The sequence below is a fragment of the Pelophylax lessonae genome (genome assembly GCF_965119305.1).
Source record: "Pelophylax lessonae genome assembly, chromosome: 4".
Taxonomy (NCBI): domain Eukaryota; kingdom Metazoa; phylum Chordata; class Amphibia; order Anura; family Ranidae; genus Pelophylax; species Pelophylax lessonae.
In genome coordinates, this window is record NC_138771.1 from 103,740,922 (window position 1) to 103,765,311 (window position 24,390).

General features: G+C 47.3%; 1 protein-coding gene across 1 annotated transcript in view; it reads right to left on the bottom strand.

Moving 5' to 3' along the window:
• The window catches only part of MYO1E (myosin IE), a 276,218-nt gene extending 257,255 nt beyond the window's left edge, over positions 1–18,963 (bottom strand). The window contains exon 1 of the mRNA XM_082253069.1: positions 18,825–18,963. Coding sequence (XP_082109195.1) covers positions 18,825–18,827 — 3 coding nt within the window. The 5' untranslated portion in view covers positions 18,828–18,963. The remainder of the gene's footprint in view (positions 1–18,824) is intronic.
• Between the last annotated feature and the right edge of the window lie 5,427 nt (positions 18,964–24,390).

Below are 24,390 nucleotides of genomic sequence, written 5' to 3' on the forward strand. Positions count from 1 at the left end.
TAATCTCCGGATAGTTGTCAAAATCTCCTTTGTCACATCCAATCAAATCTCATTCAATTATCTCTGCAGTTTACAGGCAATTCAAGTACAAGTAGTGTGATCACAGATAGTATCCAACAGGTGCAATGTCATGGAGCAAACTCAGTACAACCCGATGGGTTTCGTCCACACGGACATCATACTCCAAGTGTAGCAGCTTCCCCAGCACCCCATCATACTTACCTGAACCCCATCTCTGTCCAGCGATGTCCACCAGTCCCTCAGCCGTCCGGGACTCTCCCTCCTGATTGGCTGAGACACAGCAGTGGCACAATTGGCTCCCGCGGCTATCAAAGTCAGTCAGCCAGGAGAGAGAGGGACAGGGCCAAATCACAGCTGCGTGTCTGAATGGACACACAATGATGCAGCTCTGCTTGGGTGCCACCACAGCAATCTGCTTGCTGTGGCGGCACGTGACTGAAGGAAGGGGCCAGGAGCAGCGAAGAGGAGGATCCAGGCTGCTCTGTGCAAAACTGTCATGGTTCTACCTTCTTGCTGTTCTCCTTCGTTTGACATGTGCTGGCGGCCATCTTGGTTTCTGGGTTTCTTGTAGCCTCCCACCCTGCGGCTCCTCCTTCCCACTGGGAGGAGCTGGATGCCTAGCTCATATATATATATATAGGAGGTCTGTGGCTTCAGTTCCCTGCTTGGTCCTCCTGTGTTCACATGCTACTAAGACTGCTGCTACTTCTGGTTCCTGTTCCTGGCTTCGTCTGACTACCCTGTTGGTTCCTGATCCTGGCTTTGTCTGACTACCCTGTTGGTTCCTGATCCTGGCTTCGTCTGACTACCCTGCTGGTTCCTGACCCCTGGCTTCGCAAAGACTCTGCATCGGTTTCGCCATCCGTTTGGACTTTTGCTTTATAGCTTGTTTTCCAATAAAGCTTTCTTATTTTCACTTATCTGTTGTTGTACGTCTGGTTCATGGTTCCGTGACATTAGGACCAAGCCATGAATTCTGACGGTACAGGGCCATCCTCGCTACCCACGCTGGTTGCCAGACTTGATCAGCAGGATCACCTGTTGGGCCGGTTCGCCGTGGCGTTGCAAACCCTGCTTGAACGCACGGTACCACAGGCCACGAATTCTGACGGTACAGGGCCATCCTCACTACCCACGCTGGTTGCCAGACTTGATCAGCAGGATCACCTGTTGGGTCAGTTCGACGTGGCGTTGCAAACCCTGCTTGAACGCACGGTTCATTTCGCTCCCGTTGCCGATGGGTCGGTTGTCGCTCCTGGGTCCGCTCCTACTGCCGCTCCGGTTGTTGCGCCAGAGTCTACCCCGACACCTGTTGTTGCGCCCGCGGTGTTTCGGGGTATGTCCGGTTCTGCCCCCCTTCCACAGCGCTTTGGGGGAGAGCCCACTCAGTGCCGAGGTTTCCTTAACCAGGTGGGCATTTATTTCGAGTTGCTGCCACATGCCTTTCCTACTGAGAGATCAAAGGTGGGCTTCTTAATCTCGCTGCTCTCGGACAAGGCCTTGGCCTGGGCCAGCCCTTTATGGGAGAACAACAATCCGGTGGTTGCCGAGTTTTCCGGTTTTGTTGCTTCTCTTCGGAAGGTATTCGATGTGCCGGCTCGTGCTGCCTCTGCTGCGAAGCTCCTTATGTCCATCAGACAGGGTTCACGATCCGTAGCTGAATACGCCATTGAGTTTCGTACCCTGGCAGCAGAGGTGGGCTGGAATAATGAGGCTCTGGTCGCTGCTTTCTCTCATGGTCTCTCGGATGCCTTGAAGGATGAGGTTGCAGCTAAGGACCTACCAGTGGAGCTCGAGTCTCTTATTTCTTTCCTGATTTTGATTGACACCAGACTCAGGGAGAGACCTTCCTTTAAGGAGAGTCTGCGGAGGCCTCCTAACAGATTGGCGCCTACCTTTGTTGTCCCACCCGTGCCTCCCTCTCCTCCCACGCCTCCTGGGGATGACTTGTCTGGGGGTGAACCCATGCAGCTGGGGTTTGCTCGCCTGTCCGAGGGGGAGAGGGTACTCCGGAGACGCGAGGGCCGATGCATGTACTGTGGTCTCGGTGGGCATTTTCGGTTGGCATGTCCGAACCGTCCAGGGAAACGCTCGCACCTGAGATCCTGTCGGGGGCAGATCTTGGGTGGAGTCTCCTCATCCCCGGTTTCCCGTGTTGACAAACCACTGATCACTGTTGTCCTTTCCTGGGTCGGGGGCTCGGTGACGACCCAGGCGTTGGTGGACTCTGGTGCTGGTGGTTTGTTCATTGATAGTGTGTTCGCTGCCGCCAATTCCATTCCTCTGCAGGCTCGAGGTTCTCCTCTGGCTCTTGAGGCGATAGACGGCAGACCCCTTCTGCCGCCACACGTGACTCATGAGACCCTTCCAGTGGGGTTAGCCATTGGTGCCGTCCACAGAGAGTCGGTCTGCTTTCAGGTTATTTCGTCTCCACACTACTCGGTGGTCTTGGGGTACCCCTGGCTCCAGAAGCATAATCCGATTTTCGATTGGAGATCGGCCGAGATCCTCTCGTGGTCACCGCAGTGTGGGACTAGTTGCATCCATGGGCCTGTCAAGTTGCTGTGTACTTCCTCGGACTCTCTGTTGCCCCCTGAATACGAGGAGTACCGGGATGTATTCGATAAGGTGCGCGCGGTTGCCCTACCTCCGCACCGCCCATACGATTGTGCCATCGAGTTACAATCTGGTGCCGTTCCTCCTCGTGGCAAAGTCTATCCACTGTCGGTAGCGGAGAATGAGGCCATGGAGGAGTACGTGAGGGAGGCGCTTTCACGTGGACACATTCGCAAATCCTCGTCCCCGGCAGGGGCTGGATTTTTCTTTGTGAAAAAGAAGGGCGGTGAGTTGAGGCCTTGCATCGATTACAGGGGTCTCAATCGCATCACGATCAAGAACGCTTACCTGATATCCTTGATTTCCGAGCTGTTCGATCGCCTTAAAGGGGCCACGGTCTTTACCAAACTCGACCTGAGGGCGGCATATAACCTCGTAAGGATCAAGGCGGGCGATGAGTGGAAGACCGCGTTTAACACCAGGACCGGTCATTATGAATCCTTGGTTATGCCCTTTGGGCTGTGCAATGCGCCCGCAGTCTTTCAGGAATTCATCAACGATGTTTTCCGTGACCTGTTGCAGCAGTGTGTGGTGGTCTACCTGGATGACATCTTGGTATATTCTGAGTCCATGGAGACCCACATTCTGGATGTCAAACGAGTGTTGCAACGGTTACGAGAGAACAAGCTGTTCGGTAAGCTTGAGAAATGCGAATTTCACCGATCCCAGGTAACCTTCTTAGGTTACATCATTTCCGCTGAGGGGTTCTCCATGGATCCTGAGAAGGTTTCGGCTGTCTTACAGTGGCCCCAGCCCAGTGGTCTTCGCTCCCTGCAGCGCTTTTTGGGCTTCGCCAATTATTATCGGAAGTTCATCAGGGACTTTTCCATGCTAGCCAAGCCTCTCACGGATCTGACCAGGAAGGGCAGTAATTCCCAGGTCTGGCCGCCCGAGGCCATCCGAGCTTTTGAGGCTCTAAAGTCCGCCTTTGTGTCGGCTCCGATTCTGTCGCATCCCAACCCTGGGTTGCCCTTTGTCCTCGAGGTGGACGCGTCTGAGACGGGAGTAGGCGCCCTTCTGTCTCAGCGTAGAACACCAGAGGGTCCTCTGCTTCCTTGTGGGTTTTACTCCCGGAAACTGTCTTCCGCGGAGTGCAACTACCAGATTGGTGACAGGGAGTTATTGGCCATCGTGCAGGCTCTTAAAGAATGGAGGCACTTGCTCGAGGGTTCGGTGGTTCCGGTCCTCATCCTGACGGACCACAAGAATCTGACCTACCTCTCTGAGGCCAAGAGATTGACACCACGTCAGGCCAGATGGGCTCTGTTCTTGTCACGTTTTAATTACGTGGTCTCCTACCTACCCGGTTCCAAGAACATCAGGGCTGATGCCTTATCACGGCAGTACTCCGACCTGTCCAGGGAGGAGTCGATTCAGACTTCGGTCATACCTCCGAATCAGATCCTGGCTGCCATTCGCACCAGCCTGACCTCTCCCCTGGGTGAGCAGATTTTGGCGGCTCAATCTGGTGCTCCCTCTGGGAGACCCAACGGCAGATGTTTTGTGCCTGAGGAGTTGCGCACTCGGTTGTTGCGAACCTACCATAACTCCAAGACCGCGGGGCATCCTGGAAAGAATCAGCTGTCCTGGGCTGTTTCACGTCTGTTCTGGTGGCCTTCCCTACGTTCCGACATCGCCGCATATGTAGCGGCATGCTCCGTTTGTGCCCAGAGTAAGTCCCCTCGGCACCTTCCGTTGGGCCTTCTGCAACCCTTAGCCACCGGGGAGCGCCCATGGTCACACCTGGGGATGGATTTCATTGTGGACCTCCCTGCATCCCGAGGCCATACGGTCATTCTCATGATTGTGGATCGGTTTTCCAAAATGTGTCACTGTGTTCCTCTCAAGAAGTTACCCTCTGCACAGGAGTTGGCCACGATTTTTGCCAGGGAGGTCTTCCGGTTGCACGGTTTGCCCAAGGAGATTGTGTCGGATCGGGGGAGTCAGTTTGTGTCCAGGTTCTGGCGCGCCTTTTGCTCCCAGTTGGGGATTCATCTCTCCTTCTCCTCGGCCTACCACCCTCAGTCCAATGGGGCCGCAGAACGATCCAATCAGGCCTTGGAGCAATTCCTTCGTTGCTATGTCTCCGATCACCAAGACAATTGGGTTGACCTCCTGCCTTGGGCTGAGTTTGCCAGGAACACGGCGGTGAACTCTTCCTCTGGGACGTCTCCCTTCTTGGCCAACTATGGGTTCCAACCTGCCGTGTTACCGGAGGTATTCTCTCCCCAGGATATTCCGGCTGTGGAGGATCACCTTTCCGTCCTACGTGCTTCTTGGGTACAGATCCAGAAGTCCCTTGAGGTCTCTGCGCAGCGCCAGAGACTCCAGGCTGATCGCAGACGAGCGCCTGCTCCTTCCTACCAGGCCGGAGACCGTGTATGGTTGTCCACCCGCAACCTCAACCTTCGAGTGCCCACTCCCAAGCTGGCGCCTCGCTTTGTTGGTCCCTTCTGAGTGCTTCGCAGGGTAAACCCGGTAGCCTATGCCCTTGCGCTTCCTCCTGGCATGCGGATCTCCAACGTGTTTCATGTCTCCCTGTTGAAGCCTCTGGTGTGTAATCGTTTCACTTCCTCGGTTCCTCGGCCTCGTCCGGTCCGAGTGGGCAATCGTGAGGAGTATGAGGTGAGCAATATCCTGGACTCACGCCTGGTCCGCGGTCGGGTGCAGTTTTTGGTTCATTGGCGTGGTTATGGTCCAGAGGAGCGTTCCTGGGTTCCCTCCGCAGATGTCCATGCTCCTGCCTTGCTCCGAGCCTTCCACGCACGCTTCCCTCAGAAACCGTTCTTTACTCCGCGGAGGAGGGGCCCTTGAGGGGGAGGTACTGTCATGGTTCTACCTTCTTGCTGTTCTCCTTCGTTTGACATGTGCTGGCGGCCATCTTGGTTTCTGGGTTTCTTGTAGCCTCCCACCCTGCGGCTCCTCCTTCCCACTGGGAGGAGCTGGATGCCTAGCTCATATATATAGGAGGTCTGTGGCTTCAGTTCCCTGCTTGGTCCTCCTGTGTTCACATGCTACTAAGACTGCTGCTACTTCTGGTTCCTGTTCCTGGCTTCGTCTGACTACCCTGTTGGTTCCTGATCCTGGCTTCGTCTGACTACCCTGTTGGTTCCTGATCCTGGCTTCGTCTGACTACCCTGCTGGTTCCTGACCCCTGGCTTCGCAAAGACTCTGCATCGGTTTCGCCATCCGTTTGGACTTTTGCTTTATAGCTTGTTTTCCAATAAAGCTTTCTTATTTTCACTTATCTGTTGTTGTACGTCTGGTTCATGGTTCCGTGACAAAAACCAACTGCACAGAGGAGGTAAGTGTAACATATTTCAAAAAGAAAAATAAATAAAGACGAGACTTTACAATCACCAAGTATAAAGTAGAGTTCCAGCTTTCACCCAACTAGCCTTGTGACTGTCCCTTCCCCCCTCCTAACACCTATGCTAACTAACTTGGTTCAGGACAATGTATATCATACTTGCCAACTGTCCCGTTTTTGCTGGGACTGTCCCAGCAAATAGGAGCCTGTCCCGGGTAATTTACATTGTCCCGGCAATGTACTTATTTACACTTTATTTATATTTGCATTTTTTGTATGGTCACACCTGAGCACATTTGACACGTTAGAATTGCAGGGAATTGTGATGAGAATTTTAAAAACTTTAGGCAGAAGTATTGCAGCTGAATGGGAGAATTATTCCATCTCTGCTACTCTGGCCTCAAGTTTAAAATTCCCTTTTCAATTTCCTGTATTTCTCTTTATTGAGTAGACCCTATAATCTGATGACAAGTAGGCGGAGATTAATTATGAGGGGTGGGCGGACTTTAGGGAAGTGGGTGTGGTAAGTAATTGATAGCTGTGCTGCAAAGTGTTCCTGGAAAATTTTTCCAAATGTTGGCAACTATGTGTATATACTTACCTATTTTTAGGCCAATCCTGTGCAGTCACATGATCTGGCTTCCCCGTTTATCAGCCAGTGTGGCTTTATTGGAGAGGAAAGAGCACTGACAACAAATGGGCCATTGAAGCCTATAGCGGACGTCACCACACCAGGCTTTACCCGCTGTTTTTAGAGCGCTTTCCTTTCCCCTGCAGCTGTTGCTGGCTGACACAGGGGAGATCAAGTGACTGAACAAAGCAGACCTAAAATAGGCAAGTATATACATCTTTCTTACACAGGTTAGTTAGGATAGGCATTAGAAGAGAGGAGGGGCAGTTTTAAAGGCTAGTTAGGTGCAATTTAGAATTACGCTTTAACCTATTAATAACTTAAATTATTCTTACATGTTGGGGGTACAGCAGCCTATTCATCAAAAAAATACTGGGAGAAAAAAAAAAAAAAAAGTATTTTTTCCTGCAAAATGCGGCGTTTTGCATGCAATAGGATACAAATGGACCTGCATTCAAAACACAAGTATAGCGTTTTTTTGCCACGATTTGTGTTAAATTATTATTATTTTTTTTTTTTGGAAAGGAAGGAAGGCAAAGCAAAAATCACTACAGAAACGCTCAACAGCAACATGCATTAGGTGAGAATCGAGCCTAACAGGACAGCCCAGCCAGAGAGGGTCACACACACACACACACACACACACACACACACACACACACACACACACACACACACACACACACACACACACACACACACACACACACACACACAGGCTGTGATGGCCTTGGCAAAATTTAACTTGCCCCTTGAGGTCAATGGAACCTGGCCACTACAGGTATTCAGGAGGCAGTATTGCCTGTAAGCCGCTGCTCTAACACCCTCTAGAAAACAATCTGCAGCAGATCACGGTGAAAGGGCGGTAAAAACTGCCACCTGTGTGAGCCTAGACTCAGTAAGTAATGTATCTGTATTCATTGCGCCCCTGTCCCTATTAGACAGATTTACCCCTTCTAACTCGGACTAAAATTGAAGGGAAAAAATACATAAAATTTGAGTTGTTGCCAGAACAGGAATAGAAGAAAATCTTCCACTGGGGACATTACCCAGTGACAACTGTCTAAGAGGGGGGGGGGGGCGGGGATTTCCCCTTTAGGAGAGATTTCTTCTCGCTTCCTGTTGGGTCTCAGAGTTTTATTTTATAAATCTTCCTTATCTGCCACACTGGTCTATGAAAACTCCATAAAGCAATTCTGTGTCTGAAGGCAGTGCTAGGTGTGAACTGTACAGGAGGAGTGCACACCTGACACCTCACAACCCCAGACACTCCTCTTGTTATCTGACTGAAAACAATGATTCACAGCGATCGCCACCACTGCCCAACCAACGTCTTCCCGTACTGAGCTGACAATACAAATCACTTCACCAGGTCTGAAATAAAAACTGGTAATGATTAAGTCCACAAGCCAAAACTCCATCTTTATTCAGTTAGTAGGCCTCATGCACACTGAGCGTGTTAAACATGGCTGCTAAGGGCGTCTGGCGTTTGTTTTTTTTTTCTGCCTCCAAACGTCCCTGCATGTTAGCCTGTTTGTGAATGCACGACTAGGCTAACAGAGGGGTTTATAAGGGGTGTGTGTGTGTATACACAAAAATAAGCACACCCCTCACACTTTTCTAAGTATTTTATTATATCTTTATGTGACAACACTGAAGAAATGACACTTTGCTACAATGTAATGTAGTGAGTGTACAGCTTGTATAACAGTGCAAGTTTGCTGTCCCCTCAAAATAACTCCACACAGCCATTAATGTCTAAACCGCTGGCAACAAAAGTGAGTACACCCCTAAGTGAAATGTCCAAATTGGGCCCAAAGTGTCAATATTTTGTGTGGCCACCATTTTTCAGCACTGCTTTAACCCTCTCAGGCATGGAGTTCACCAGAGCTTCACAGGTTGCCACTGGAGTCCTCTTCCACTCCTCCATGATGACATCACAGAGCTGGTGGATGATAGAGACCTTGCACTCCTCCACCTTTCGTTTAAAGGTTGCCCCAAAGATGTTTAATAGGGTTTAGGTCTGGAGACATGCCTGGTCAGTCCATCACCTTTACCCTCAGCTTCTTTACAAGGCAGTGGTCATTTTGGCGGTGTGTTTGTGGTCGTTATGTTGGAATACTGCCCTGTGGCCCAATCTCCATAAGTAGGGGCATCTCATTTTGCTTCGGTATATCATTGTACATGTTGGCATTCATGGTTCCCTCAATGAACTGTAGCTCCCCAGTGCCAGCAGCACTCACGCAGCCCCAGACCATGACACTCCCACCACCATGGTGTAGTCCGGACTCACTTGTCTTTGTACTCCTCACCTGGTTGCCACCACACACGCTTGAAGAAGTTTCCTTCTGGGATGACAACCATGCAGACCAATTTGATGCAGTGTGCGGCGTATGGTCTGAGCACCGACAGGCTGACCCCCCACCCCTTCAGCATTGCTGGCAGCACTCATACATCCATTTCCCAAAGACAACCTCTGGATGTGACGCTGAGCATGTGCACTCAACTTCTTTGGTCAACCAAAGCGAGGCCTGTTCGGAGTTGAACCTGTCCTGGTAAACCGCTGTATGCTCTTGGCCACCGTGCTGCAGCTCAGTTTCAGGGTCTTGGCAATCTTCTTATAGCCTAGGCCATCTTTATGTAGAGCAACAATTCTTTTTTCCAGATCCTCAGAGTTCTTTGCCATGAGGTGTCATGTTGAAATTCCAGTGACCAGTAGGAGAGAGTGAGAGGGAGAACATCAAATTTAACACACTCGCTCCCCATTCACACCTGAGACCTTGTAACACTAACGAGTCACATGGCACCGGGGAGGGAAAATGGCTAATTGGGCCCAATTTGGACATTTTCACTTAGGGGGTGTACTCACTTTTGTTACCAGCGGTTTAGACATTATTGGCCGTGTGTTGAGATATTTTGAGAGGACAGCAAATTTACACTGTTATACAAGCTGTACACTCACTACTTTACATTATAGCAAAGAGTCATTTCTTCAGTGTTGTCATATGAAAAGATATTTACAAAAATGTGAGGGGTGTACTCACTTTTGTGAGATACTGTATACACACACACACACACACACACACAAATATTTATATAATACATACACATTTAGAATAGACGTGTATGCATACATAATTTGTTTTGATGAGGATTTATTTTCCCACTTTGTTTAGGCCCAATTTACGTACAAGTGCATAAAGTGCATGTTCTTAAATTCTGTGTTATGGATCCGAGTACAGCTCATGTTGACACACCTGTGTGAATGGTTCCATTGAAAACAATGCAGCTGCATTCAGATCCGTTTAAAAAAAACAAAAAAACTGCAGCATCTATTAAAACTCACGCTGAACACAAGTTCACAGCTCTGTGTATCCAGGCTAGAATAGAATGGACAGGTTCTCTTTAAGAAGAGTGTCCAGCCAGTCCTCCCCCAAGATGCCACCTCCAGCAGTTCAGGAAACAAGCTAAAGGCAGAAAGGAGCCACTGCGGCATCGTACACCCAGCTCTGTGTTCTGCAGGAACACTGCGTCCATTCACCTTGTAGTCCACCCAGAGGGAGAACGTGTAAACACGTACAGTATGGAAGGAGGAGCAAACACAAAGATGGCTTTACTTTAAGACAGAGATGTCTGACTCCAACTTTCCCCTCTAAAAACGGAGGACGATTAACCCCATCACTGCCAGCCAGAGGACTATTAACCCCATCACTGCCAGTGACATTCGCTCCATGCAAGCAGTTGTGACTGGTGTGGATATTTGCTGTCCGTTTATAGCCAAGCCGCTTCTTAAAGTATCATTTTCTATGCAGAAGACGGCTGAAAACTCCGTCTGATATAACAGGAGGAACAACCTTTATGGACTTCATGAATAAAACAAGAAGCAGACACTGAATGCAGTTCAGGAGGCTAAAAGGCAGCCACAGATGAGTCGAAAACCAAACGAAAAAGTGCTGATTGTAAAATCGTTTGCTTTTTTACATCATTAGCGCCAACTGTGACACGCATTTTTTGTGTCGCAATCAAAAGTGCCTGATCCAACATGGATTTTTATTTAATTATTATTTATTTTTTTAAATAGAAAAACCAAAACAAAATTGCTCAATCGCATGAGCCATTTTGTTTGTTTTACAATCAACAGATCATAAAAGATGAGCAGATCAACGCTTAGTTTTCAAATCACCTATGGCCAGCTTAAAAGAATAAAAGGGCTCCTATGTAACATATGGCTATACACTAGAATGGGGGGGGGGGGGGGTCTCCAACAGTCAATCAGGGTCCCCTGCAGAGCAGCCCCTTACACCAGAGTCCCCTTCAGAGCAGCCCCTTACACCAGAGTCCCCTTCAGAGCAGCCCCTTACACCAGAGTGCCCTTCAGAGCAGCCCCTTACACCAGAGTCCCCTTCAGAGCAGCCCCTTACACCAGAGTCCCCTTCAGAGCAGCCCCTTACACCAGAGTGCCCTTCAGAGCAGCCCCTTACACCAGAGTGCCCTTCAGAGCAGCCCCTTACACCAGAGTGCCCTTCAGAGCAGCCCCTTACACCAGAGTCCCCCCTTACATCAGGGCCCCCATCAGTGCCCTTTTTGCAGCGGGCAGGACTTGGCTCACAACTTGGAGACCCCTGCATTTGAATATAGGGGCTCCCATCTCATATACATGGCTATACACAAAGATTTGTGAAAGCGATGTGGCAGAAGAAAAATGAAACTCCACTTTTCACTAAAGATGAATAGAACATACAGTGTGTGCTTGCTACATAGGCCATTCTGCAATTTATTGAATTTCAAATGTACTCATCCATTGCCATCAACCGGCTTGGTGACTTTCTAATACTGTCACAAAATGTATACATTGCTTCCACGTAGTGTTACAATTCGGTTGCCTTTGGTATTTTGTGTGTAAAGAACTCCTACTAATCTTATTTCCTGAAGGTGTGATTGGCTGATCACTTCTGACATCAGTCTCAAGAAGTCTGCACTGAGCTGCAAGTCAAGTTACAGGCATCCCCTGTAAGAAAGATTATTTTGGCAAGATAACAGACGCAGTCACTGCAACATTTCTTGTTGGCACACAGATTGCTCAGGGGGCTACAACAACGACAGATCCGAAAACAGCACAGAGAAAAAAAAAAAAAAGTAGGATTTTATGTGCTGAATTAAAAGCTATATTCCTTAATAGAACAAAATGAGCAGACATTATCAAATGCATGCAACATGGGATTTTATTTTCTTCTATGGCAGAGTGGCAAGTCCATCCGCTTGCAAAATAGGTATGAATGTGGCAAGCAGCATTTGGCAGTCAGCAGTCCTCATACACAGGCAGATGGTGGACCTTTAGCCAATATGTGCAGAAGAGCTTACATTGTACACAGAACAGCAGAAATCTTCCCTTCCAGACCTAAGCTAAGCATTATGCAAATGTGGAGTCCAATGGTCACAGACGGCAGAATGATTTACTGCTCAGATGAGAGAAATGACTCCCAAGTGTCACCTGCCTGTAAAAACCGCCATCCGCCACATTAAAGATCAGGGCTCCCGGGAGTCTGGTTTTCCTTCTTTCTTATTTCCCCATTTTTACTGGAAACCAGTAACACTTCCAGATCACATTCCCAGAATCCTGAAGCTTCTTGAGCATTATATAAACTGGTATCTCTACAATCTAAGTACGACAGAACCGGCTTTATGACATAAGATGTCAGGTTGTCCCAAAATGTTTCTGTTTAAAAGAGAACTCCAGGGAAACCGTGAAATACTGTACATATATGGGGTTTATTTCTGGCAATGCAGTCCTCAATCTCGCCATACACATACAATCAACCTGATGGTGGCCAGACATGCTTCTTTAAATGACCGATTTTTTTTTTTTTTTTTTTTTTTAAATAAAAGAATCGACAACCCATTCAATGGATATGCCCAGCATAGGAAAAATGGATTTGGTTTGATAGTTAAAATGCAATCCATACATTAAAATCATAAGTTATCAAATTGAAACTATTTCCACCATGTAATCTCATCGATTGAAATAATCAGATTTATGAACAAAGCATCCTCTGTGTTACTCATCAATGCAATTTTCCACCCTGGCCAATCAACTCAGTTTACTAGAAACTGATCGAAATGGAGTCTATAAAATCGACCAGAAGGGAATTTATGGCTGTGCACTTTTTTGCAGATTGCATTGTTTTGATGGATATGCATCAGATAAAAAAATAAAATAAATAAAATTTGGGGAGTATTGCCACGATCAGATGTACCAAAATTCTGCAATATGAGGCCTTACCTAATCAAACCTATCTGTATCCAATCAGGCAGGCCTGTCACTACATACCTGTTGGTAGAAGGAGATTGTAAAGAGAGCGATCTGGCAGAGCCAAAGACCCACTACTTCTCTGCTTACAGCTAAAGTAGAACTAAAAAGGTAAAAACTCCCCTGTTAATTTTTTTGCCATCTGTGTCCCACTTAGGGCCCTACGCACTATGTGAAGTGTCTGCCATTTTTCTGCATCTGAGCAACACCATTTACCAGAAGGGCACATAGAACCAAATTGCAAACGGGACCTTATGAGTCTTGTCCTTCCACAAGTCTGACTGGGCTGACAAAGAAGACGCAGCACAATTAGAATGTTGTTATATATACTGATGAGTCAGGAATGCATTCAGGTAGTTCGTAAAAATTACAGTTTCATTTAATAATAGGAGCAGAACTGCATGGCTAGAGCAGAGCCAGGACTTCTAGGAAGGAGATTTCCCCACTGTCCTACTGAGATGACACTCCTCCAAGCTCCAATGTCACAGCCTGTCCCTATGGTGCCGGTTACTCTAGTGACTGAACACACCAGTAGCTCAGGGACAATGTAGGTCTTGCAGGTGATATCGCCCATCGTACACCTCCTCCGCTCCATTATTTCCTCCTCTGCTACAGCATCTCCATACACGTTACATCACAAATAGCAATTAATCCAGATGGATGAGTATTCTGTATAGATGCTATAGCCACAGCACAGATCCCTCCGTACAGATCCTACCACCGCCGCACAAATCCCTCCGTACAGATCCTACCACCGCCGCACAAACCCCTCCGTACAGATCCTACCACCGCCGCACAAATCCCTCCGTACAGATCCTACCACCGCCGCACAAATCCCTCCGTACAGATCCTACCACCGCCGCACAGATCCCTCCGTACAGATCCTACCACCGCCGCACAGATCCCTCCGTACAGATCCTACCACCGCCGCACAGATCCCTCCGTACAGATCCTACCACCGCCGCACAAATCCCTCCGTACAGATCCTACCACCGCCGCACAGATCCCTCCGTACAGATCCTACCACCGCCGCACAAATCCCTCCGTACAGATCCTACCACCGCCGCACAAATCCCTCCGTACAGATCCTACCACCGCCGCACAAATCCCTCCGTACAGATCCTACCACCGCAGCACAGATCCTACCACCGCCGCACAAATCCCTCCGTACAGATCCTACCACCGCCGCACAAATCCCTCCGTACAGATCCTACCACCGCCGCACAAATCCCTCCGTACAGATCCTACCACCGCCGCACAAATCCCTCCGTACAGATCCTACCACCGCCGCACAAATCCCTCCGTACAGATCCTACCACCGCCGCACAAATCCCTCCGTACAGATCCTACCACCGCCGCACAAATCCCTCCGTACAGAGCCTACCACCGCCGCACAAATCCCTCCGTACAGAGCCTACCACCGCCGCACAAATCCCTCCGTACAGATCCTACCACCGCCGCACAAATCCCTCCGTACAGATCCTACCACCGCCGCACAAATCCCTCCGTACAGATCCTACCACCGCAGCACAGATCCTACCACCGCCGCACAAATCCCTCCGTACAGATCCTACCACCGCCGCACAAATCCCTCCGTACAGATCCTACCACCGCCGCACAAATCCCTCCGTACAGATCCTACCACCGCCGCACAAATCCCTCCGTACAGATCCTACCACCGCCGCACAAATCCCTCCGTACAGATCCTACCACCGCCGCACAAATCCCTCCGTACAGAGCCTACCACCGCCGCACAAATCCCTCCGTACAGAGCCTACCACCGCCGCACAAATCCCTCCGTACAGATCCTACCACCGCCGCACAAATCCCTCCGTACAGATCCTACCACCGCCGCACAAATCCCTCCGTACAGATCCTACCACCGCCGCACAAATCCCTCCGTACAGATCCTACCACCGCCGCACAAATCCCTCCGTACAGATCCTACCACCACCGCACAAATCCCTCCGTACAGATCCTACCACCACCGCACAAATCCCTCTGTACAGATCTCTCCATACAGATCCTACCACCGCCACACAAAACTCTTCGTACAGATCCTACCACCGCCGCACAAATCCCTCCGTACAGATCCTACCACCGCCGCACAAATCCCTCCGTACAGATCCTACCACCGCCGCACAAATCCCTCCGTACAGATCCTACCACCGCCGCACAAATCCCTCCGTACAGATCCTACCACCACCGCACAAATCCCTCCGTACAGATCCTACCACCACCGCACAGATCCCTCCGTACAGATCCTACCACCACCGCACAAATCCCTCCGTACAGATCCTACCACCACCGCACAAATCCCTCTGTACAGATCTCTCCATACAGATCCTACCACCGCCACACAAAACTCTTCGTACAGATCCTACCACCACCGCACAGATCCCTCCGTACAGATCCTACCACCACCGCACAAATCCCTCCGTACAGATCCTACCACCACCGCACAAATCCCTCTGTACAGATCTCTCCATACAGATCCTACCACCGCCACACAAAACTCTTCGTACAGATCCTACCACCACCGCACAGATCCCTCCGTACAGAGCCTACCACCGCCGCACAGATCCCTCCGTACAGATCCTACCACCGCCGCACAGATCCCTCCGTACAGATCCTACCACCGCCGCACAGATCCCTCCGTACAGATCCTACCACCGCCGCACAGATCCCTCCGTACAGAGCCTACAACCACTGCACAGATCCCTCCGTACAGATCCTACCACCACTGCCGCACAGATCCCACCCTACAGATCCCACCACTGCCGTACAGATCCTACCCTACAGAACTTACCACCGCCTCACAAATACCTCTGTACAGATACCGCCACACATATCCCTCCATACAGATCCCACCATACAGATCCTTTTACTGCTGCGCAGATAACTCCATACAGATCCTACCATCTCCGTACAAATCACACCAACGTCGCACATATCCTACTACTGCTGCACAGATCATTCCATACAGATCCTACTACTGCCGCGCACATCCCTCAATACAGATCCTACTACCTCTGTACAGATCCTACCACCGCCGCACAGATCCTACCACCATCACCACCACACAGATTCTACTACTGCCGCGCAGATCCCTCCATACAGATCCTACTACCTCCGTACAGATGCCACCACCGCCACACAGATCCTACTACTACTGCACACATCCCTCCATACAAATCCCCATACAGATCCTACCACCACCACCACCGTACAGATCCTTCCATACAGATCCTACTACTGCCGCACAGATCCCTCCATACAGATCCTACCACCACCACACAGATCCTACTACTGCCGCACAGAGCGTGAACAATTTAACATCAACATCCGCTATCCTATGTTTAGTGACGCAGACCAGTTAGATTTGCCAGAAGCAAATGACGACAAGTTCACAGTAAAAACAAACAAGCAGGATTCAAGGTTTCAATGTCTTTTCTTTCTAGCAATGATCACACCTGCACAGTAAGGCCCCTTTCACATTTGTGCGACCTGAAAGTGAAGCAACTTTGACACGACTTGAAGCAATGCCTGTGTAATCTTGAGGTCTATGGACCTTTAGTCGCATCAAAGTCAGACCAAAGTAGTGCAGGGACTACTTTGAAGTCGCACAGATATGAACGGTACTCACTGGAAATCATGGGCTACAACTTGTCAACTTTGCAGTCCCAAGTCGCACAAGTGTGAAAGGTGCCCAATAGTAGGCCATTGGGAAAGGCTGGTGTGCTCACATGACAAAATTTTATATTCGATTATTTTGGCAATCAATTCACTGTCCAGGAGAAGAAAAACAAAAACAACACACAGATCAAAGACCATTCAATGCTCCATACACACAACAATATCCATCATAATGATTGGTCTACTTTCCTACAGTCAGATTTTCCATTCAGACCAATCAGAATAATTTAAATAAAGTTGATCGGTTTTGTTTACACAGTAGGCATCTTTTTGATTATAATATTGATCATATTGTCCAATAGCATCAATCAATATGCCACACATAGGGGAAGGGCATTTCGATCAATAGCTGGAAGATATGATTGTATGTTGAGTACATCTGTTTCCACTATGTCATCTCATACTCTGATCAGTCAAATTATGATCAGATCCATTAACAAAGCGCTGCCGATCAATGAAAATGATCATTTCCCACACAGGCCAGTCAACTTAGTTTGAACAGAAGTTATACCTATTCGATTGTTTGCCAATTTAATCATTTTGATCACAGTGATCAGATAATAAAACGTGTGTATGGTCACCATTTAAGGATGGACTCAAGTGTATTCAGACACAAGTGCAAACCTTCTTCTTGAGTTATCCCTCCAGGAAGCTGTCAAAGCAACATCCAATCATAGGTGCTGGAGGCATTTCCCACCACTTGTATACATGGCAGCACCTACGATTGGCTGTCCGCTTTGACAGCTTTCTGGAGGGATAACTCAAGAAGGTTTGCACTTGGGAGTCTAAATACACAGGTCAACAAATACTTTTTTGATGCTGCTTTCCTGATTGGAAAAAAGCCGCCAACAGATCCTTTTTTTTTCCCCCCCCTCTCCTCATTTATTCAGCAGGTTGATTTAAAAAAAAAAAAAAAAAAAAAAAAACCTCAATTCCTCCATTCAAGGAGACTTCCGTATCGTCAGAATACACTGATTAGTGCTGCCGGCTACAGCCATTGGCTCTGACTGAGCGGAAATTTTCCAACAGGGCCGTTGTACAGAAGTTGATTGGTAGGTTGACTTCCGTATAACCATCCGGCCCATACATGGATCCAAACTCATGTGGTCCCTGACAAATTACAATCCATGTATAGCTGGCTTAACAGATCTATAGAAGACAACCTATTCCATCAATAGAAGACACACACACGGAGAAGTGGATTCTGATCAATTGTTGGAAGATAGGATTATCCATTAAACTGATGGCCTCTTGGTTCTCCATATGCAATCTAATAATCCGATTGAAATCACGAACAAAGCATCTCAGTGCTGCCGATGTAATTCTCATCTCTAGCTGATCAACTCAGTTTAATTAAATCTGATCCAAATCAATGAGAAAGTAACTTATACCACGTTTATGGTTTGCCAATTCGATCGTTTTATTTACAAGGATTGGATAATAAAACTACAGCTTGTGTGGACACTATTACTGCAACATGATTGATAGCTTTCCACCCTGGCTGATTAACTCAAGTTTGATCAAACCTAAACTAAAACTAATCATAAAAAGGAAAGTTATCCGAGAATCAAATCATCATAAAAGGATTGATCACCATATAACAATTGATCATCAATGAATAAACATCTTATATGTAATGATCATCATGTAAGAACTAATCATATATATATATATATACACACATACATATATACATATACACACACACACACACTAATATATATATATATATATATATATATATAAAAAAAAAAAAAAAAAAAAAAATATATCACCATACAAGTGATCATGATACAAAATATTGATCATCGTACAAGAAGTGATCATCATACAAAATAAATATTCATCATCATACAAGTGATCACCATACAAACTAAATAAATAATTATTGATCACCATAGAAGAAGAAGTGATCATCATACAAAATACTGATCACCATACAAAGAAGTAATCATCATACAAAAAGCGATTATACAAAATATTAATCATCATATAAGAACAGACCATCATACAAAGTATTGATCACCATACAAGAAGTGATCACACAAAAAAATATTGATCACCATACAAGAAGTGATCATCATATAAGAAGTGATCATCATAGAAAATATTGATCACTATACAAGAACTGATCCTCATAAGAACAGACCATCATAGAAAATATTGATGATGATATAAGAAGTGATGATCAGACAGCTCAGCAGCGATCCCTGGCTGAGTGTATGATGGGATGTAGGACTTACCATGGTAGCAGAGTGCAGTGTGTGTGAGGTGTGTGTGTGTTGTCCGGTAGTCGGTGCTCTCCTCCTGCTGTCAGTGCGGGGACTGTCCCCATCCAGGTGCTGTGATGAGAGGTGAGCGGGCTGGCAGGGCGGTAGACGTGGAGTGGAGTGATCGCAGTTCCTGGAAGTCTGTGCTCTGCCCTCCGCTCTATTCCCAGCGGGATGCTCTCAGCTCTCACCGCTCCGGAGCGCTCAGTCATACGATTTACAATGAACACCAGTGCACCAGTCCTGCCTGGGATTGTCCATATATGGCAAACTAGGCTTCCTTGCAGCCAATCGCTGTCCGGCTGAGGGAACGTCAGGGTTCCCCTGGGGAATATTACTGGAGAGCAGGAGAGAGAGGGGCGGAGCAAAGGCTGATGGGTAATGTAGTCCTGGACTGACTTTTCCTGTGTAGAAGTGATCTGGAGGAGATCATAGTAAGTTATGGCAGAACAAAGAGCACAGCAACCAATCAGCTCCAGCCTAGTCAGTTAAAGTGATAATAAATTCTAAAACACAATGGAAAATAGCATATGGCAGCTTACTGACTCTTAAAGTGACACTAAACTCTGGTTTAAAAATAAATATTGAAATATGTCTTATTAAAGTGATTGTAAATGCTATATATATATATATATATTATTTTTTTAACAGCAAACATGTTTATGCTTATGTGCTCTGTGTGATGGGATTGCACAGTGATCCTCCTCTTCTCGGGTCCCCAGCTGGCGCTCTAGGCTTCTCCGCTACCCAGGGTGCCACCATAGCAAGCTGCTTCCAATCATGGAACAGAGGTGCGCTCCATCCCGAGCCACGCTGCCTGCATCCATAGACATAGACAGTGCAGCTTGCCCCCCCCCCCCCCTTATCACAGGATTTGACTGACAGCTGCAGGAGCTAATGACCCCCACTGTTCTCAGCCAAGCCTGTAAGAGCGAGAAGAAGGGAGAGAGATGCTAGAGACAGGCACAGGGCTGCATCAAGTGGGGGCACAGGTAAGGGGGGGGGGGGGCAGGCTGCTACCTAAACATTTTTACCTGAACTACTTGAGCTCTGGAAGATTTTACCCCCTTCATAACCAGGCTATTTTCTGCTATTCGGCACTGCGCTACTTTAACTGGCGATTGCAGGGTCATGCAACGCTGTACCCAAACTAAATTCAGATAATCGTTTTCACACAAATAGAGCTTTCTTTTGATGATATTTAATCACCACTGTTTTTGTTTTTGTTTTGTTTTTTTGTGATATAAATGAAAAAAAAAAAAATTGGAAAAAAAATCAATATTTTTTACATATCCAATAAAAAAAAAATAAAATAAAATTTCTTCATAAATTTTGTCCAAAATGTATTCTGCTACATATTTTTATTTAAAAAAAAATCCCAATAAATGTATATTTATTGATTTGTGTTAAAGTTATAGTGCCTACAAACTATGCTATACATACTGGGATTTTTTTTATTTTTTATACTACTAATGGCAGCAATCAGCGACTTATAATGGGACTGCATAAGTGTGTCGGACAATCTGACCCGAATTGACACAGGGGGGGAACTTACTAACTGCCACTGACATCACCAGTGGCATTAAAACAGTAATTAGTGATAATACTATACATTGTCACTGTACTAATGACACTGGCTGGGAAGGGATAAACATCAGGGGAGATCAAGGGGTAAAAAGTGTGTCCAACAATGTGTAATGTGTGCTTTTATTAAGATATCTCTTAGCCCCTGTTCACACTAAGGCGACCTGTGAGGCGACCTGGTCGCCTCACAGGTCGCCGTAGGTCGCCTCCCATAGGGAAGCTGCGGACCCGTTCTAATAGGAGCGACACAAGTCGCTCCGACTTAGAAAAAGAGTCCGGAGCTTCTTTGGGGTGACCAGGAGGCGACCGCCATAGACTTCAATGTTATGAAGTCTGTGGCGGCCGCTCAGAGGTCGCGGCGCGGTGCGAAGTAGCGTCGCCCCTATGTGAACGGGGGCTTAGAAACCAAAAGATTACTCCCTCTGTCCAGAGCTCTGTGTTGTTTACCAACACAGAGCTCTGGGATGTGTTCATACACAGCAGATCAGGAGGTCCCGGCTGTGAATCATTGGCCGGGACTTGCTGACAGGCTCCTGCAGTGTACAATCACAGCGGGTGCCCGGCATGCATGCGCCCTAAACCCGGAAGTAGGTAGTGACCAGTGGCGGCTGGTGCTTGATATTTTAGGGGGGGCAGACAACCAATGACCCCCCCCCCCCCGGGGAGATGGACGGGACAGTGGCATTCAGAGGCCTCCTTACCTTAGGAGGCAGATGATAAGGATCCGAGGTAAGGCTGCTGCTCCGCGCTCCAGGTTTTCCTTGTTTCGGGGAAGTTGCTTCTCCTCCCGGCCGGCAGAAAGTAGGTTCTGAGACCCCAATTGGCTGGGAGTCCTAAGACCGGTCTTAGGAGCCACTTCCTGATTTCTCGGTAGGAGAATCAGGAGGACAATAGCGAATATTAATTCGCTATTGTCACACAACTGGGTGGGCTTGGGGCGCAGTGCTCTGCACCCCCGAGACAACCTTTTTTTGAAGCCAATTAAAGCCTCAGGCTCTAAACAAGTGCTTGAAAAAAAACAAACCCTATTGAAATTCATGCGTCCGGCACCCTGCTTGTAAATTAGGGGCCAGGGGCATAGAATAGGGGGGCAGCGCCACTGGTAGCCACATACCAGTATGTTGCTTTCCCTACAGTGACTGCTCACCCGCAGTACATTGTCCAAGTGGTAATGTTCCTAGGGCATGTGTAGTGTGCATAGAGCTGTGTACAAGACTACAACTAATGTGCACTGATCATTCCAAACAAATGGAAGTGAGGGGGAAAGGAGAGGCCCAGAAGCACTTAGAGGACATTACAAGGAGGCACAGTGAACAATGTCATGAAAAATAGATTACAGTGCATTTAAGCAGTGGATATGTATGGATTATTTATTTTTGGAGAATAAGCATATTGTTTAGTGTCACATTTAAGTGTAAGTTCACTTTTTCAGAAAAAATTAAAAGGTGAACTAACACCCCGCCCCCCATGGAACTTAGGGCCAATTCACACTATATGCAGGGACAGACGTTTTACCGCCTGTCACTGCAGGGAAACAATTGTTTCCTATGCATCCCATTCACACTGAAACGCAGCCTAGCGTGCTGCAGTAAAATGCAGACATGCTGCAGTTTATTGCAGTGCACTGGGCGTATGTTGGGCAGCGCAGCACTTGTACACTTGAAATAAAGCTTGTACAAAACAAACAAAAAAAATGATGAATTGCACACCACCAGAGATGTATAGTAACTAAGTAGAACTACTTCACTACTATACTTAAGTACGGAAAGGCGGTATCTGTACTTTCCTAGAGTAGAATTTTTTTCTCCTACTTCCACTTTTACTTCACTACATTTTTTCATTGATTTCAATACTTCTACTCCGATATTTTTTTTTTGTGCTGCATAGTTACTCGTTACAATTATAAAAATTACCACTGCCAGAACAGTAGATGGGAGGTTTCATGAAGCTCAAAACATGTGTATTATCAGCGCATACGAAAATAAATGCTACTGTATGTATAAATAAAAGCTGCATTTGAAATAATAAAAAACAATATGATGTTCAAACTTTTGACTTCTTTCTTTAATAACTACATAACACAGTACTTGTACTTTTACTTTCAGTACTTGAGTAGCAAAATTTTTAAAAAAACTACTTGCAATACTTCAGTACCAAAAATGTTGAATACTTTAGTACTTCTACTCAAGTCACTTTTTGATCGAGAACTTCCACTTCTACTCAAGTCAGTTTTTGATTGAGCACTTGTACTTTTACTCAAGTATGGGTTTCGAGTACTTTATACAACTCTGCACACCACACTGCCCCCTAGTACAGCCAGCAATGCAGAGCAGCTGCAATGGTGAACGGCTCCTGCTGCTCTGTGATTTAGAGGCTTAATAGTTTGAATTCACCCTTACCTCTGTCGGTGATGAGCTGTCAATGCCACCGGTGTACAGTCCGAGCATTTAAAATCCCTCTTCTTCTTCCCTTTCTTTTCGATGGGCTTTCAGGACGGATCAGAGCAATTCTGATTGGTCAGAGCCATCACATGTTAGCACTCTGACCTGTCCCAGAATACCCTCAAAAAGAAGGGGGAGAAGAGTGGGGATTTTAAATGCCTGGAGACTGGTACACCCACTGCAGGGGCCCAGACAGCTCATCACCCTATTATTTTCAAGCCGCTTGCTATGGGGGCACTGGTGTGTGCTCGCTCCTGAGCCCCGTTCTATGTGTCCATAAGACGCATAGAGCTATGGCTCAGCTCCGCCCCATTCTCTCTCTTCACTGGCTCAATGGCTGTGATTGACAGCAGTGGGAGCCAATGGCTTCCACTGCTGTGTCAGCCAATGAGGAGGAAGAGACCTGGGAAAGCCAAGGCGGTTTAACATTAAAATACGCAGGGGGTTCTTCACTGTAAGAGCAGTAAGGATGTGGAATTCTCTTCCACAAGCAGTGGTATCAGCAGGGAGCATTGATAGTTTCAAAAAACTATTAGATGGGCACCTTAAAGACCACAACATACAGGGGTATACAATGTACGGTTAGCAGCAAACACACACACACATCATAGGTTGAACTGGATGGATTGGTGTCTTTTTTCAACCTCACTAACTATGTAACTATGTAAAAGCTCCTGTGCACATTTCACTGGATCAAGAGGGGGCTCAGGTGAGTATTAGAGGGGGGGGGAGCAGCACACAGAAGGTTTTTTTACCTTGTGCATTGAATGCATGAAGGTAAAAAAAAAATATCAGCATTTATAACCACTTCTAAATGTGTATTACACACATTTTCCCTGCTTTAAAGCGCAAAGAACCCCTCTCCTGCAATAACATTGTTTTCCTGCCCTTGCCCAGCCTAGCACACAAAATTGTCAAAAGTATTGGGACGCCTGCATTTACACGCACCTGAACCTTAATGGCGTCCCAATCTTAGTCCATATGGTTCAATATTGAGTTGGCCCACCCATTGCAGCTATAACAGCTTCAACTCTTCTGGGAAGGCTCTCCACAAGGTTTAGGAGTGTGTCTATGGGAATGATTGACCATTCTTCCAGAAGCGCATTTGTGAGGTCAGGCACTGATGTTGGAGAGAAGGCCTGGCTTGCAGTCCCCACTCTAATTTATTCCAAAGGTGTTCTATCGGGTTGAGGTCAGGACTCTGTGCAGGCCAATCAAGTTCCTCCACCCCAGACTCGCTCATCCATGTCTTTATGGACCTTGCTTTGTGCACTGGTCCAAATCATTTGGTGGGGGGGGGGGGGGGTATTATGCTGTGGGGTTGTTTTTCAGGGGTTGGGCTTGGCCCTTAGATCCAGTGAAGGGAACTCTTAAGGCGTCAGCATACCAAGACATTTGGACAATTTCATGTTCCCAACTTTGTGGGAACAGTTGGGGATGGCCCCTTCCTGTTCCAACATGACTGCGCACCAGTGCACAAAGCAGAACTTTAGTTGGCCTCAAGGTGGCAGCGT